We start from the raw sequence: 18,474 nt of genomic DNA, 5'->3' as shown, positions 1-18,474 counted from the left end.
TCATAATCGCCGGTCACGTGAGCACTTGTGCCTACTGAGCGCTCACGTGACCGCCACTTATGAATATTTAAATCTAGCCGGCGGGCCCGTTTCAAATCGCAAGTCAGCGCTGGAAGAGGGGGACCTTCGGAGGATCGGGGCTCTGTACTGAGCAGTCTGAGACCCCACATCGGTCTCCTGTTCACCCGCACTGTAACACGGTATATCGGGTTATAGTGCGGGTGAACGGATGACCTGATCTGTGGTCTTAAAGGGGTACTCAGCCCATAGACATCTTATCCCCTATACAAAGGATAGGGGATAAGTTGTCTGATCGCGGGGGTCCCGTCACTGGGGACTCCCAGGATCTCCCTGCTGCACCCGGCGTTCGATTAGAGAGTTGGGCTAAGCGCCAGAGGCTCGTGACGCCACGCCCCCTCCCATATACTTGCATTGAGGGGCATGGCCATGATGTCATGAGCCTCCGCCCCACATCGCCAGTCATCCGCCATTGGAACGAAGTTCACTCTGTGCACTGGATGTCTGTGGTGCCGCATCAGAGATCGCAGGGGTCCCCAGTGGCGGGACCCCCACGATCAGACATCTTATGCCCTATTCTTTGTACAGGGACCCAGGTCTCCCATCAGAATGGATTGCTAGGTCATACATGTACGCCAACATTCCATTCATTCTCTATGGGAGCCGAACGCTATCTCCAGGAGCTTCCATAGAGAATGAATAGAGTGAGGCCTGCATGCCCAACCCACCGCTCCATTTGAATAGGAGAATCTGGTCTCTGTTCTTGAGATTGTGGGAGAGCTACAGAAGTCGGACCCCCTCCCCCTCCAGTTCACATAGTTCTCCCTTATCAGGTGGAGAGGAATAACTTCAAGGCTATGTTCACAATGCAGAATTTTTGCGGAATGTCCATCTTGAAAATTTCTGGCAGACATTCTACAAACAGCGGGTGTCGGCAGAACATGCTGGTGTTAGGACCGCTCAGAAATGCGCTGTTACTATAGTCGGAAATGCGTTTCAGAGCAGATTCTGCAGAAAGAATGGACATGTTAGTTCTTTCTACAGAGGCCGGAATCTGGATGCAGCAGAATCCAATGGCACTCTGCTGTAACAGAATTTCCTAGTGTCATTTTGCCGCTGGATTCCGCTTGGAAATTCCGCTGTGTGAACAAGACCTAACGGGAAAATGTAAAGCTCTGTCTTTAGGCCTTAATACACTGCTATGTGTATCAGAGTATTAATATTTACTCACCCCAATTCCGTATAAATTAGATTTCAGTAACCGCTTTGCCACATACGCTGTATAGCGGAGCGTATTATTATAATCATCCTAGGAGAAGAAGAACATTATTATAAACCATTGACTACATATATGGAAGGGGTTAACCAGGGTTAGAATAACATAGTGGCATTCTTACAAAAACAGCGGCACGCCTGTCCTCAGGCTCTTGTGTGTTATTACCACTCTGTTCCATTCACTTCAATGGAACGTAGCTGCAATACCACACACAACCTGAGGGGAATAGGAGCACTTTTTCTGGATAACACCTTTGTTTTTTGTTTTTTCAATAACATTTTATTTTACCATAAAATTGTGCACAGAAACGAAAAACTATTTTCCATAATACATCCAAAATATACAAATCCGACTTAAATAGTAAAATAAATGATCAATTAAATATATAAAAGGGGTACTCCACCCCAGACATCTTATCCCAGGGGTCCTGCTGCTGGGGACCCCCATGGTTTCTGCAGTGGCACCCCACCATCATGACTACAGAGCAAACTGTCTCTGTGCATGATGACAGGCGATGCAGGGGACGGAGCATTGTGATGTCACGGCTCCGCCCCCATGATGTCATGCCGTGCCCCCTTAATGTCTGCGGTGACTAAAAGCCGGAAACTTCTGGGACGTGCACAAGTGATAGGTAGAATAGTTTTCGGCCCCAGTAGCCGCAAGGAGGAGCTGCCTGCAGAATAGAAGCAGGAGAAGTCGCCAGTGCCTGCTGGGAAGCTGAGAAGTAAGTATGTTTTTTTTTCACATACAGTGGGCAAACTACATGTAGAAGGGTCCTACCTACACATGGGGGGAAACTACCTATAGAAAGAACCCACCTACGGGGTGGGGGATGGGGTCTTACATATGGGGGAAAACTACCTACATAAGGATCCTACCTATAGGAGGGATTTACTACCTACACAGGGGTCCTATATACAGGGGCAAACTACCCACAGGGAGACTTACACATGGGGACAAACTACCTACAGAAGGTCTTATATACAGGGGCCAATTACCTGCAGGTGGTCCTACCGAGAGGGAAAAATGGCATCTTCATGGGGGAGTCATGGTAGGTGAGCCCCACAGTAATATTTTTTTATGAAATGTGTCCTGAGGCATGCTGTATGTTGTGGTTTTGTAACATCTGAAGGTCCACAGTTTGGAGACCATATGGACCCTTATATGTTATACATAGCGCCACGTTAAAGTAGCTGAAGTAAATGCATAGGCAACTGGCTGCAATGACTTATGGTCATCATAAGTAATAAATACCTGTTGGGTGCTGGGGAACATACAGTATACCAGAGTTGGTCACATGTTATGTTGAGAATATGTAAAATATTACCAGTTACCTGGACGGTGAATAGTGACCCAGTGGGACTGAAGCAGCCGGTACTCAGGTCCTGTGTCCTCCCCAGTTGTAGCAATGTCTGTTGTTGGACGCTCTCATCTATATAGGCCCAAGGCTTTGTTTGCTCAAAGGCAAAGAATGTGTTTATACTCAACCTGAAACAATAAAAACAACATCACTGTTTACTACAAAACTCAATTTTTCTTTTTTTAATTCACAAAATATAAATAAATAAATAAATAAATAAATGAAAAAATAAATAAAAACAATGCGGAAAATGAGCAGAGCTATCCCCACAGGAATCTATCAGATTGTTGCCTCTAATTGGCCATAACCTTTGGTCTTTAATATTTTTCATCACCGTGACTCTGACCCTATTGATGCAGTACACTGACATTAGGGTAGATGTATCATTTGGCCCTTACCAAGAATTTGGAACATGCGAATTGCGGAAGACAGAATATTGGCCATCCCAGCTCCGGCATGCAAGTTGTCGAGCATAACCTACAAAGAGAAGAACACGATTGAATAAAACAGAGCTCCATTACTTATTTAGGTAGGCGATGTGTTATTTGAACAAATTTTGCATAGATCAATAGTACAAGCGGATATAAGAAACTTTATAATAAATCTTTTTATTAGACATAAATTATTTTCTCCTGTTCTCAAGCCCCCCTCTCTCCTGTGAGACTATATTTCATTCTTAAAATCATCTCAGCTTTGTCCTGTGTCTGCAAGTCAAGTAATACAAGTCTATGGAGGTAGAGGTGGGAGCTCAATACAAGCAATACAAGTCTATGGAGGTGGAGATGGGAGCTCAATACAAGCAATACAAGTCTATGGAGGTGGAGGTGGGAGCTCAATACAAGCAATACAAGTCTATGGAGGTGGAGATGGGAGCTCAATACAAGCAATACAAGTCTATGGAGGTGGAGGTGGGAGCTCAATACAAGCAATACAAGTCTATGGAGGTGGAGATGGGAGCTCAATACAAGCAATGCAAGTCTATGGAGGTGGAGGTGGATGCTCAAGACAAGCAATACAAGTCTATGGAGGTGGAGATGGGAGCTCAATACAAGTCTATGGAGGTGGAGGTGGGAGCTCAAGACAAGCAATACAAGTCTATGGAGGTGGAGGTGGATGCTCAAGACAAGCAATACAAGTCTATGGAAGGTGAGGAGGGAGAACATCCCACCAGCTTTGGGAAAAGTGCAAATTATGGATGAAGCCTGCAGAGCAGAAATCTGCTGAAAGATTCCATATACAAGTTATAAAATAGCCAGAAATAGTGCTGCTCCTCATGGACACACATACGGCAGCTTATTATGAAAAGTCACCTGAAATGACAAGTAGGTAAAGGGGTTATCCAGGAAAAAACTTTTTTTTTTTTCAACTGGCTCCAGAAAGTTAAACAGATTTGTAAATTACTTCTATTAAAAAGTATTGATCCTTTAAGTACTTATGAGCTGCTGAAGTTGAGTTGTTCTTTTCTGTCTAGGTGCTCTCTGATGACACTTGTCTCGGGAACTGTCCAAAGTAGAAGCAAATCCCCATAGCAAACCTCTTCTACTCTGTACAGTTCCCGAGACAAGCAGAGATGTCAGCAGAGAGCACTGTATCCAGACAGAAAACAACAACTCAACTTCAGCAGCTGATAATTATTGGAAGGATTAAAATAGAAGTAATTTACAATTTTTTTTAACTTTCTGGAGCCAGTTGATACACCTGTACATACATAAGAACAACATATGCAGATATTTTCAAGGTAACCTAAGTAGTAGCACTTACTGATTCAGAACGTGTACGCTCATGGTGGGGACCATGCAGTAGTGCACCTACCGTTGATAGTGATCACTGCTGTATATACAAAGACTATATACGAGTACCATTGTTGCTTTATTGTATGCATGTTTGTCCTTGCTGATCACACACTACCCCGCTATATTAACCCTTTCTGGGTTATTTTGAATTAAATGTGTATTTTGACACTTCAAGCAACACTGTATGTGAAAGCATTGTGTATGGATCCTCATCTGTGCACTCAATACATATAGTAGCAAGATTGTCTGTACCTGTACAGTGATCCCTGAGCTTACAATGGCCTTTTCTGGACCATTGTAACTTAAAACCAGACTCAACATACAATGTACGGACAGTCCAGATCTGTGAAACATGTCAATGTCTGGAAGAACCGACCAATCAGAATGGGCATTCACTGGTAAAACACCTATATTAGGCTGGGTTCACACCACATTTTTGCAATACAGTTCAATTTGAAAACCGTACGGAACCGTATTGAAAACCGTATCCATTGACTCTCCATTGAAAACCGTATGGCAAAAGATGCATCAGGTTGTGTCCTTTTTGCATCCTGTACAGTTGTGTCAGTTTTTCCCCGTACCCAAAACAGTAGCCTACCACGTTTTTTGGTCCGTGTTAAAAACAGTATTGAAACTTGTACTTTTTTTTAACATGTTAGTCAATGGGAACCGTACAGAACCGTATGTGCGTACGGTTCCATCCAGTTTTCACCATACAATTTTTGACTTTACACAGTTTTTTTCTTGGAATTCCAATCAAACAAGTGAAACTTTATTAACCCCTTAAGGATCTTCCGTTTTCCGTTTTTGCATTTTCGTTTTTTGCTCCTTGCCTTTAAAAAATCATAACTCTTTCAATTTTGCACCTAAAAATCCATATGATGGCTTATTTTTTGCGCCACCAATTCTACTTTGTAATGACCTCAGTCATTTTGCCCAAAAATCTATGGTGAAATGGAAAAAAAATCATTGTGCGACAAAATTGAAAAAAAAAAAAACGCCGTTTTGTAACTTTTGGGGGCTTCCGTTTCTACGTAGTACATTTTTCGGTAAAAATGACACCTTATCTTTATTCTGTAGGTCCATACAATTAAAATGATATCCTACTTATATAGGTTTGATTTTGTCGGACTTCTGGAAAAAATCATAACTACATGCAGGAAAATTAATACGTTTAAAATTGTCATCTTCTGACCCCTATAACTTTTTTATTTTGCCGTGTATGGGGCGGTATGAGGGCTCATTTTTTGCGCCGTGATCTGAAGTTTTTAACGGTATCATTTTTGCATTGATAGGACTTATTGATTTTTAAATGATATAAAAAGTGACCAAAAATGCACTATTTTGGACTTTGGAATTTTTTTGCGCGCACGCCATTGACCGAGCGGTTTAATTAATGATATATTTTTATAATTCTGACATTTCCGCACGCGGTGATACCATATATGTTTATTTTTATTTACACTGTGTTTTTTTTTTATTGGAAAAGGGGGGTGATTCAAACTTTAATAGGGGAGGAGTTAAATGATCTTTATTCACCTTTTTTTTTTCACTTTTTTTTGCAGTGTTATAGGTCCCATAGGGACCTATAACATTGCACACACTGATCTCTTATACTGATCATTGTTATCCCATAGGGACCTATAACACTGCACACACTGATCATTGTTATCCCATAGGGACCTATAACACTGCACACACTGATCTCTTATGCTCCCATAGGGACCTATAACACTGCACACACTGATCTCTTATACTGATCATTGTTATCCCATAGGGACCTATAACACTGCACACACTGATCTTCATCATTGACCACTGGTTTCTCATAGGAAACCAGTGATCGATGATTCTGCCGCATGACTGCTCATGCCTGGATCTCAGGCACTGAGCAGTCATTCGGCGATCGGACAGCGAGGAGGCAGGTAGGGGCCCTCCCGCTGTCCTGTGAGCTGTTTGGGATGCCGCGATTTCGCCGCGGCTATCCCGAACAGCCCACTGAGCTAGCCGGCAACTTTCGCTTTCGGTTTTAGCCGCGCGGCTCAGCTCTGATCGACGCTGCGCGCTATTAGAGGCGGGTCCAGGCTTCACTATGACGCCGGGCCCACCGTGATATGATGCGGGGTTACTGTGTAACCCCGCGTTATATCAGCAGAGCAGGACCAAGGACGTACCGGTACGTCCTTGGTCCTTAAGGGGTTAAAAAATGGATTGAAAAGTTAAAAACATATAGGTTTTTTTTTCTTAAAAAACGGATGCAACCGGATATCATTTTTAAAACCTTATTCGTATTAAAATTTGTACACACATTTTGATACAGTTTAGTCAGGTTTTGAGGAGTCAGTTTTTTCATCAAAAACCTGATATGGGAACTGTATTGCAAAAAAGTGGTGTTAACCCAGCCTTACTGAAGCGTATGCACTGACTGGTGTCTGGTAGCGCCCCCTACAGATCAGGGAGGTATTACATGTTCTGTACTACTCTGTACCTGTCCCAGGGTTAGCTGCTCCTTTGGACACCAGGTGGAGGCGACCCCATGTTACATTTTTAGGACACTGTGTACTGTACAGGACCCTGAAGAAGCTTCTGTCCTCTACATAGACAGTGATTTACAGCTCCCAGCAGATCTTTCTTACTTTTATATGTAAGGATTTGCTTTATCTATATTAGTTATCTAGTTATTTTTCTTCAATCCTCACTTTTTCCTATTTTGGATGACATTTTGGGGGCTTCAGGACCAATTACCAGGTTTCCATAGACTTATGGTCTCAAAATACATTGGGTTTCAACATACAATGGTCGTCCTGGAACCAATTAATATTGTAACTTGAGAGACCACTGTATATAAACCAATGTTTTCATCCTTGTGTATATTGGGGGAGATTTATCAAAACCTGTGCTAAGAAAAAGTGGCCCAGTTGCCCATAGCAACCAATCAGATCGCTTCTTTCATTTTTAACAAGGCCTCTGCAAAATGAAAGCAGCGATCTGATTGGTTGCTATGGGCAACTCAGCAACTTTTCCTCTGGACGGGTTTTGATAAATCTCCCCCACTAGTGTCCTGGATCCTCATTCTAGTGAACTCTTCCGATGAGTTGCGAGTTCTTTTGACTAGTGTTGCTCGGGAATATTCGCAATGCGAATTTTATTCGCCAATATAGCACTATATATTCGTAATTACGAATATTTTGTTTAATTTTTTATTTATTTTTCACAGTACACATCACAGTGATCACCCCTCTCTGCTTCCAGCTTGTGTGGTGTAAAGAAGGCTCTAATACTACTGTGTGAGACTGGCGTGTGCGAATTTGTCGCATATTGCTTATGCTAATTTTTGCATATGCTAATTTTCGCATATGTTAATTTTTGCATGCGCGAATTTTCGCATATGCGAAACTAAAACGAGAATATTACGAATAAGCAAATTTAGCGAATATATGACGGATATTCGTCCATATATTCGCGAACATTCGCAAATTCGAATATGGCCTATGCCGCTCAACACTACTTTTGACCACCGGTGATCACTTATGGAACGTTCGACTTGATAAGTTGAGGGATTCAGCTAATAGTTCATTGCCGTCAGTTCATTCCATCTAGGTCAGTGGTCTCAAAGTGTGTCCCTCCAGATGTTGCAAAACTTTAACTCCCAGCATGCCCGGACAGCCGTTGGCTGTCCGGGCATGCTGGGAGTTAAAGTTTTGCAACATCTGGAGGGCCACACTTTGAGACCACTGATCTATGTCTTTTAGAAGGTCCTACTTACCAGAGCTGAGATAACTCTGTGCCTTTTCACGAAGGTCGTCGTCTAATTGGTTGGTAGAATTGAGATAGTTTAGCAAAAAGGCGACGGGAAGAATCCTGGCCAGGTTCTGCTCACAGCATCCGTCTGGCTGACTCAGCAAATTGATGAGATTAGCAGCCATGAGTCCTACAGTGTCACCTGCATATGGTTAAAAAAATAAAAATAAAAAAAATAAGGAACAATTCGTAAGATGTTTCATCTCCCATTACATTCTTCTTTTTTTGTTTTTGTTGTGTTTTGTTTTATTAGGTGACTATCCATATTTAAAAAAGTAAAAAAAAAAGGAAAATCGGAAAAATAATTATATATTCACACTGTTTAGCTTTGCTGTGTTGACCGGGTCAGAACAGTCCTCTCGTAATCATCAGTGGATGGGGAATTTAATTGATGAGATTATCAGCCATTAGTTTCCATAGAGAATAATCTAGAAAATAATTAGGTTTTCACACTAGACCCGTTTTTCCCAACCAGTGTGCCTGCTAGAGATGAGTGAACTTACAGTAAATTTGATTCGTCACGAACTTCTCGGCTCGGCAGTTGATGGCTTATCCTGCATAAATTAGTTCAGCCTTCAGGTGCTCCGGTGGGCTGTAAAAGGTGGATACAGTCCTAGGAAAGAGTCTCCTAGGAATGTATCCACCTTTTCCAGCCCACTGGAGCACCTGAAAGCTGAACTAATTTATGCAGGATAAGTCATCAACTGCCGAGCCGAGAAGTTCGTGACGAATCGAATTTGCTGTAAGTTCGCTTATCTCTAGTGCCTGCCTCCAGCTGTTGCAGAACCAAAACTCCCAGCATGCCCGGACAGCCACAGACTGGTTGGGCATCACTGCTCTAGGTACTGGTCTTCAGAAACTTACTATTCTGTTGTTATGTTGCTATTTGCTGTTGTTATGTGACTTTCCATATATAAAAAAAATTATAATAATTAAATGAAAAATTAAGTAAAATAATAAATAAACAAATAATTAAAAATTAAAATAAATTAAAAAATTAAAATTAAAATGTTTCACACTAGACCAGTGTTTTCCAACCAGTGTGCCTGCAGCTGTTGCAAAACTACAACTCCCAGCATCCCCCGCCAGTTCACAGGCATGCTGATTCACGTAGAGGCGTACATGTATATGTATATGGATGTATATGTCAATGTATATGGATTTTGTCAGAGTACTCTAATGTCCTGGCTTAGATGTACAGTGTCCATTTTAGGACAGCATCAGCCGTCAGCTGTACCTCCCTCCTCCTTCAGCCAAAACGGCATCCTGCCTCATCCCTCCTCTGTCAGGCATCAGCCAAAAGCTTTGTCATCCTAAACTCTTTCAAGCCTCAGACGAAAATGAAAGTGCTGAGTCAGCACAGCTTCGGCAGCTCCACAGACACTGTGTGATTGGCTGCCAGCACAGACACTGTGATTGGTTGATGGGAGGGTGTGTGCAGTCCCGTGCAGTCCCGCTCCACTGTTTCGACACACTTTACTTTACAATCCCTAATCTCTCATGTACCTAACTTTTCCCAATTCCTGCAAAACAAACCTACGCTCTCAGCTTTTCCCGATTCCTGTAAAACCTACAGTTATGTACTCAGCTTTTCCCAATTCCTGCAAAACCTACAGTTATGTACTCAGCTTTTCCCGATTCCTGCAAATCTTACACTCATTTACCCAGCTTTTCCAGATTTGTGCAAGTCTTACACTCATGTACCCAGCTTTTCCAGATTCCTGCAAATCATACACTCATGTACCCAGCTTTTCCAGAATCCAGCAAATTACAATCATGCACCCAGCTTTTCCAGATTCCTGCAAATCGGGAAAAGCTGAGTACATGAGAGTGTAGGATTTGCAGAAATCTGGAAAAGCTGGGTACATGAGTGTAATTTACAGGAATCTGGAAAAGCTGGGTACATGAGTGTACGATTTGAAGGAATCTGGAAAAGCTGGGTACATAACTGTAGGTTTTGCAGGAATCCGGAAAAACTGAGTACATAACTGTAGGTTTTGCAGGAATCGGGAAAAGCTGAGAGCATAGGTTTGTTTTGCAGGAATCGGGAAAAGCTGGGCACATGAGAGATTAGGATTTTGGAGCGGGACTGCACGGGACTGCACACACCCTCCCATGGCTTTTGTCAAATTCTGGAGAAGTTGAAATTATATTGTATCAAAGGGAGAGATTCAAGTTAGGGGGAGATTTATCAAAATCTATCTGGAGGAAAAGTTGCTGAGTTGCCTATAACAACCAATCAGATCGCTTCTTTCATTTTTGAAAAGGCCTCTGAAAAATGAAAGAAGCAATCTGATTGGTTGCTATGGGAACTGTAGCAACTTTTCCTCCAGACAGGTTTTGATAAATTTCCCTTATATGTTTCAGTCCATTTGGGTTTCTGGAATATTGTATTATAGTGCTATACAAGTGACAGTAATCAGTAAACAGAATAATAAAAATGATTATTAATAATAATAATAATAATAACAATTAAACACATTTATTTATAATATTATCCAAAGAGAAGGAAAATAGATGAAGAGAACAGTGAAACGGTACTCACCTACGACAGTGAAGTATATCTGAAATGAACCTTCCACCAAGTTATCTGGACTCTCAATCGTGACTTCAATATCAGAGGTTGTATCTAAAAATAAATAAATACCGTAGATCAATAAATCAATATTGTCCCAGAGATTGGACAATATCATAATGTGATGGAATATCCTACATCATAATAATATAAAATATCCTAGTTGTTAATAGCATGGTATATCCTAGCATGGGCCATATGAATGTAAAATGGGAATAGCTCAGTATTCTGGTTAAAGGAGTACTCCGAGATGTAAAAATGTTGCCGGCAGTACAAAAAAAAAAAAAGGGATACATATATGCCACCATGCCTCCGGTGCCTCTGGTAACGCGCTCCAGCCTCCACCGCGATCCAATTCCTGGTTGCCGGTGGTAGGTGAGTCAAACTGCTCTCAGCCAATCACCGGCTGCAGCGAAGTCCTGCCTCGGCCAGTGATGAGAAGCAGTGTGAAGTTTTCGGCCCCGACACCAGGAAGAACCCAGTGCCAGGGCCGAAAATGTCACACTGCTGTTAAGCCTATCGCCGGCCGAGGCGGGACTTCGCTATGACCAGTGATTAGCTGAGCGCAGCATGACTCACGACCACTGACAACTGAGTACTCCTTTAATGGTAAATTCACACATACAGTATCCTGTGCATAGTTGATGCACAGGATTTGAAGCTGCAGATTTTCTTCTTCAGATTTCAATGTAAACTAAATGACTGAACACAGCTATAAATCTGCAGCTTCAAATCATGCGCATAACATATGCGCAGGGTACTGTACGAGTGAATCCATCCTAGGGGCAGGGTCACACACAGTGCAACTGCAGCGTATTTCACACTGTGGATACGCCAACAGCAGTCACAAGGGCGAACTCCCTGCTGCAGCCGGGTAGCTCTGTGCGTCCACTCGTAACGGAGTATTTCCCACTGTGCTTCTGCTACGAACAGGCTCTGAACTGACACTATGAACTGACACACGGATACCTGGCTGCAACAGGGAGCTCGCCCTTGTTGGCGCATCTACAGTGTGAAATACGCTACGCGTGACTTTACCCTTAGAGTATAATATACAACAACACTCAATTGAAGCAGCAGTTGTAAAAGCAAATACCATTTTATAGCACCTAAAAGAAGAGTTAAACAACATCAACCAGATATAGGCTAAGTTTCTGCGGCCAGATGTTAGTTGTAAATCAATGAGAAATCACTAAATTATTTTTCCAATTTGCGTTTTTCAGTTTGGCGTTTTTTTTAAAATCCTTTTGGTGTTTTTTCGCTTTTTTTTTTTTTAGCTCTTTGACGGTTTTGCAAAGTCGCAGCATGTTGAGCCTATGGCATTTTTTCCCCCTGAAATTGGGGTGTTTTTCTCCCATAGAAGTCAATGGGAATAAAAAAACTTCAAGAAAAAGACTTTAACGATCCAAAAAAGTGATAGAGATACCTTTTTTTTAAATAAAATTTTGTAGGGTATCAAAAAAAAAAAAAAAAAAAGACACAGTAGTGATGGAAAAAATAACAACATTTATCTTTTAAATATAACTAAATATTTATAAATTTTTAAAACAGGGATCAATTTATGTGGGCGGCAGGGACCTAAAAATGTAGCCAACAATAACAAAAATGTAGTGTGTGTGTGTGTTTTTCACTTTTTTTTTCTTTTTTCTTTACATTTTTTTTAGCTAGTACTACTACTCCAAGCATGGAACACACTGTTCCATGATGGGAGTAGTAGTACCTGTACTAATTGACAGATCGCCCTGGGTCCACTGTGATCCTCCTTTATAATGTATAGATCCGGCCGGCCGCTCTTCTATGGTCCCCTGCACTAACATATATCTCCACGTATTCATATTTCCCCCAGAGAGCTGTGATTGGCTGGAACCATCTGGCCAATCACAACTCTCTGCGGGAAATATGAATAGGTGTATATATATGTCGGTGCAGGGGACCATAGAAGAGCGGCCGGCCACATCTATACATTATACAGGAGGATCACACTGCAGGTACTACTGCACACTCTGCTCCATGCTGAGGCTGTAGTACCTGCATTAATAGACAGATCGCAGTGGTCGTCAGAAGTTACACTTGCTGCGATCTGTTTATTATTGCAGGTACTACATGGAGAAGAGTGTGCGCCATGTTGGGAGTAGTAGTACCTGCAGTTAAGGACAGATCACAGCGGGTATCACTCCTGACACCCGATGCGATCGTCCTATCTATTGCAGAGATGTGGAGCGGCTCTATACATCTCTGCTCTGTACTCCATCCAGTGATATGAATAGAACATCGCTCATTGATATTTCCCTCAGAGCGGTAATTGGCTGCAACCATCCGGCCAATCCCCACTCTGGGCGGAAAATATGAATGAGTGATGTTCTATTCCCATCACTGGCCGGAGTATAGTGCAGAGATGTGAGCGCTGTATAGAGCCGCTCCGCATCTCTGCTATATTATGGATGATCACATCGGGTGTCAGGACTGACACCCGGGCGCGATATGTCAATTAGTACAGGTACTACTACTCCAATCATTCACTTTTTTTCCTCAAATGTTTTTTTTTTTTATACATTTTTTAGGTAGTACTACTACTCCCAGACTGTTCAATGCTGGAAGCAGTAGTACTACCTAAAAAATTTAAAAAAATTATATTATTGAGGAAAAAAAGTGAAAACACACTTTATTAAAAACTAATTAAAATTTTGTTATAAAAAATAAAAATGTTGTTGAATAAAAATTTTTTCCATTGCTACTAACTGCATCCTTTTTTTTTTTATTTATTTTTTTATTTAAAATGCAATTTCCACTCAAAGGCAAAAAACACAAGAAAAAAAAACCCAAACACAGGAAAATGCTTTGGCATTTTTTCTGGCTTTTTTTTTTCTGGCGTTTTTTTGAGCCACGAAAAAAAAATAAGTAAAAACTTAGCCATAATATTGCCCTTCTGCAATTGTTCGCGAATATTTAGAGAACTTATATTAGTTTTGTTTTTACCTTTCACGATGGCCAGGTGACTGAATGTTACTTCTCGTTTTACTCCTTCGGCCTTATAGAAGAATTAAAGAGGAGACTCAGAGAATGAAATAAAATACATGCTAAAAACGTCCTTACAATATTTTCTTAAAGAAATGTGAATCCTAAAGCCTTTTAAAAATAAATACTAATACTGCCCGAACATTATACTAATACCAATATCATACTAATACTAATAGTATACAAATATTGATTTTATATTAATACTAATATTATACTAATACAGATATTATTCTATTATAATACTAATACTTATATATATATACTTTAAACATTACTCCTAGCCAAAAGTATGTAAATATTACCGCTAGTTAGTTGTTTTTATTTCATTTCAGACACTAAAATTAAAGGGGTACTCCACCCCCTAGACATCTTATCCCCTATGCTTTAGATAGGGGATAAGATGTCTGATCACGGGGGTCCCGCCACTGGGGACCCCCGCAATATAGCATGCGGCACCCACCTGTTTCTGCTCCGGAAGCGCTGGAGGGTCTGGGTCCCGACCACGGGAACGAAACTTCGTGACGTCACGACTCTGCCCCCGTGTGACGTCACGCCCCGTCCCCTCAATGCAAGTCTATGGGAGGGGGCGTGACGGCCGTCACGCCCCCTCCCATAGACTTGCATTGAGGGGACAGGGCGTGGCGTCACACGGGGGCGGAGTCGCGATGTCACAGACTTTCGTGGTTGGGACCCAGACCCTCCAGCGCTTTCGGAGCAGAAACAGGTGGGTGCCGCATGCTATATTGTGGGGGTCCCGCGATCAGACATCTAATCCCCTATCCAAAGGATAAGGGATAAGATGTCTAGGGGTGGAGTACCCCTTTAAACCAACCAGGCACTTTCTGTGAATAGTGGTTTTACTTGTCACCCCTGCCAGAGCTTTCGGGTCAACTTTATGTGTATTTATTGTGAAGCAGTAATGTCTAGGACTGCACCGGAATCTGTAGTCTGAGGGTAAGTCTAGGTCTGGTGTAAGCCAGTGGGTCCTACTCAAAAAATTGATGAACAAGAATAAGGCTATGTTCACACGGCAGAAAATTTGAGGAATGTCCTCCCAGAAAACAGAGGCAGACATTTTGCAAATAGTGGGCACCAACTGGAACATAGTGGCGCTAGAACCGATTGGGCATGCGCCGTCTTCATAAATGTCAATGCATTTCCGAATGGATTCCGCCGAAAGGATTGACATCTTCATTCTTTCGCCAGACACCAAAATCGGCATCATCTGCTATGGCATCATCTCCCATAGGGACCTATAACACTGCACACACTGATCTCCTATGCTGATCACTGGCGTGTATTAACACGCCTGTGATCAGTGTTATCGGCGCTTGACTGCTCCTGCCTGGATCTCAGGCACGGAGCAGTCATTCGCCGATCGGACACCGAGGAGGCAGGTAAGGACCCTCCCGGTGTCCTGTAAGCTGTTCGGGACACTGCGATTTCACTGCGGCGGTCCCGAACAGCCCGCTGAGCAGCCGGGTCACTTTCACTTTAAAAGCGGCGGTCAGCTTTGACCGCCGCTTCTAAAGGGTTAATACCGCACATCGCCGCGATCGGCGATGTGTTTTATTAGCCGCGGGTCCCGGCCGTTGATGAGCCGGGACCGACGCGATATGATGCGGGAGCCGGCGCGGGACGTAAATATACGTCCTGCGTCGTTAAGGGGTTAACTTACCGTATTTTTCGCCGTATAAGACGCACTTTTTCTTCCCCAAAATTGGGGGGAAAAAGTCGGTGCGTCTTATACGGCGAATACACCCCTATCGCGGCGGTCCCTGCGGCCATCAAAGGCCGGGACCCGCGGCTAATACAGGACATCACCGATCGCGGTGATGCCCTGTATTAACCCTTCAGACGCGGCGATCAAAGCTGAACGCCGCGTCTGAAGGGAAAGTGACACTAACCTGGCTGTTCAGTCGGGCTGTTCGGGACCGCCGCGATTTCACCGCGGCGGTCCCGAACAGCCCGACTGAATAGCCGGGTTAGTGCTTACAGGACACCGGGAGGGACCTTACCTGCCTCCTCGGTGTCTTCTCCGTTCAGGGATCCCCTGTATGGCCGGCGCTCTCCTTCCTCGTCATCACGTCGTCGCGTCCGTGCGTCGGCGTGCGTAACGACGTGATGGCGGCGACGGAGAGCGAGGATACCCGGCCGGCAGCAGAGACGTTCCGGAGCGACGGGGACACGGCGACAGCGATGGAGCGACATCCAGGGCAGCGGTGACGGGTCCGGAGCGGCGGGGACACGTGAGTATTACCTCCTATGCAGTGGTCTTCAATCTGCGGACCTCCAGATGTTGCAAAACTACAACTCCCAGCATGCCCGGACAGCCAACGGCTGTCCGGGCATGCTGGGAGTTGTAGTTTTGCAACATCTGGAGGTCCGCAGGTTGAAGACCACTATTGGGTTAAAAAATCTTTATTTTTTTAGATTTTGCACCTATAAATTGGGTGCGTCTTATACGCCGGTGCGTCCTATAGAGCGAAAAAATACGGTATTTATGCATGATAAAAAAAACAAACAAAAAGAAACATATTAATAATAACAAATACTGCAGGTGGAGCAGAACACATGGGCCTTTACCTCTACTTGAAGGGGTTTTATGACTGTGTCTGTACGGGATGGTTTTGAATCGTCATTGGGCCCGTCACATGAATCAGATATGTGAGTTGTTGAGACAGATGCTGAGAGGTTTACTTCACCTTTAAATTACAAAAAAAAAATAATCTAAATTATCAACGAATCAGAAATATTACTGGGTCAAAGGTACTAAAAGGATCTTAATAGAAGAAATTGTAAGATAATCCACCTAAAGAGGTAAAATCCATGCTCCACTGTTTTGAGGCAGATTCTCCGTTACATATACAGATCTCCTCATCGCCACTCAGGGAGGTCGCCTGAGAATCGTCAGAAGCTGTGACTGAAAAACTGACCTGAACAAAGACAAAAGTAATTCACCTTAATACACAGCGATATAGAAGTTTGGATATATTTTCTATATAATATTTCACATAAACTGTATAAAAGATCTGTCCTGTGTAGTGTAGTATAACATAGTAACATTGAAAAAAGACATCGAGTCTAGAGATGAGCGAACTTACAGTAAATTTGATTCATCACGAACTTCTCGGCTCGGCAGTTGATGACTTTTCCTGCATAAATTAGTTCAGCTTTCAGGTGCTCCGGTGGGCTGGAAAAGGTGGATACAGTCCTAGGAGACTCTTTCCTAGGACTGTATCCACCTTTTCCAGCCCACCGGAGCAGCGGAAAGCGGAACTAATTTATGCAGGAAAAGTTAGCAACCGCCGAGCCGAGAAGTTCGTGACGAATCGAATTTACTGTAAGTTCGCTCATCTCTAATTGAGTCCATCGAGTTCAACCAAAAGCCCTACTATGTTGATCCAGAGGAAGGCAAAAAAAAAACTACCCCCAAAGGCTGATGCCAATTTGCCAAATTCCTTCCCAACCCCAATATGGCATCAGAATAAATCCCTGGATCAACATTCTATCCCCATAAATCTACTATCCCTAACCTGTAATACTATATTTTTCCAAAAATACATCCAGAACTTGTTTATTGAGTCAGACATCACAACATCATGGGGCAGAGAGTTCCATAGTCTCACTGCTCTTACAGTAAAGAATCTACATCTGTGATGATGGTGAAACCTTTTTTAATCAAGGCGTAGAGGATGCCCCCTTTGTCATGGTTACCGGCCTAGGAATAAAAAGATTTTTAAAAAGATCTCTGCATTGTCCCTTCATATACTGTATGTGTTTATTGTGATCAGATCGCCCCTAAGACGAATTCTCTCCAAACTAAATTGCTCCAAGCTTGAAAACCTGTCTTGGTCCTCTAATCCCCCCCCCATACAATTAGGGTTGCCACCCTGCCGGTATTTTACCGGCACAGCCGGTATTTTCATCTACATTCCGGGCTGTGCCGGTAAGTTTGGATGAAAAATACCGGCTATGCAATGGCCGGTATTTTTCATTCACTGACAGGGGCGGACGGAGCAGCATCCCCAGAAGAACACTGCTTTCATGACCGGCCGTACAATGCCCAGGTCTGACACCAGCAGCCTGTGACAGGGAGAGCTCCGTGCGATGACAGGAAGAGACTGTACAGTGCTGGGGAGGGGGCGTGACCTCCTGTCTCCTCTCTCCCCCTCCCCCGCCTTCTCTCTGCCCCGTGCAGTCTTACAACCCTCCATAGGCAGAGCAGGGAGGGGAGAGGCCGTGTATTCTGTCTCCCTCTGCAGCGCAGGGCGGGTGAGTGTCTGTGTGTATATATGTGTGTGTGTGTATATATGTGTCTGTATATATGTGTCTGTGTATATATATGTGTGTGTGTGTATATATGTGTCTGTGTATATGTGTCTGTGTATATATATGTGTGTGTGTATATGTGTCTGTGTATGTGTCTGTGTGTATATATGTGTCTGTGTATATATGTGTCTGTGTATATATGTGTCTGTGTGTATATATGTGTCTGTGTATGTGTCTGTGTGTATATATGTGTCTGTGTGTATATATGTGTCTGTGTATATATGTGTCTGTGTGTATATATGTGTCTGTGTATGTGTCTGTGTGTATATATGTGTCTGTGTTTATATGTGTCTGTGTCTCT

At 43.0% G+C, this 18,474-nt stretch overlaps 1 protein-coding gene across 1 annotated transcript in view; it reads right to left on the bottom strand.

Annotated features, from left to right (window-relative positions):
* LOC130283112 (ovostatin-like) overlaps positions 1–18,474 on the bottom strand; it is a 97,434-nt gene that overhangs the window by 12,569 nt on the left and 66,391 nt on the right. Inside the window, exons 22-29 of the mRNA XM_056532298.1 lie at positions 16,654–16,777; positions 16,428–16,546; positions 13,800–13,851; positions 10,794–10,877; positions 8,214–8,390; positions 3,053–3,131; positions 2,629–2,782; positions 1,250–1,327 (exon numbers count right to left, since the gene is read on the bottom strand). Of these exons, the coding sequence (XP_056388273.1) occupies positions 1,250–1,327; positions 2,629–2,782; positions 3,053–3,131; positions 8,214–8,390; positions 10,794–10,877; positions 13,800–13,851; positions 16,428–16,546; positions 16,654–16,777 (867 nt within the window). The remainder of the gene's footprint in view (positions 1–1,249; positions 1,328–2,628; positions 2,783–3,052; positions 3,132–8,213; positions 8,391–10,793; positions 10,878–13,799; positions 13,852–16,427; positions 16,547–16,653; positions 16,778–18,474) is intronic.

The sequence above is a fragment of the Hyla sarda genome, chromosome 7 (assembly GCF_029499605.1).
Source record: "Hyla sarda isolate aHylSar1 chromosome 7, aHylSar1.hap1, whole genome shotgun sequence".
NCBI classification, from domain to species: domain Eukaryota; kingdom Metazoa; phylum Chordata; class Amphibia; order Anura; family Hylidae; genus Hyla; species Hyla sarda.
Note: the sequence above shows the minus strand (reverse complement) of the source record. Positions and strands in the feature narration are given on the sequence as shown.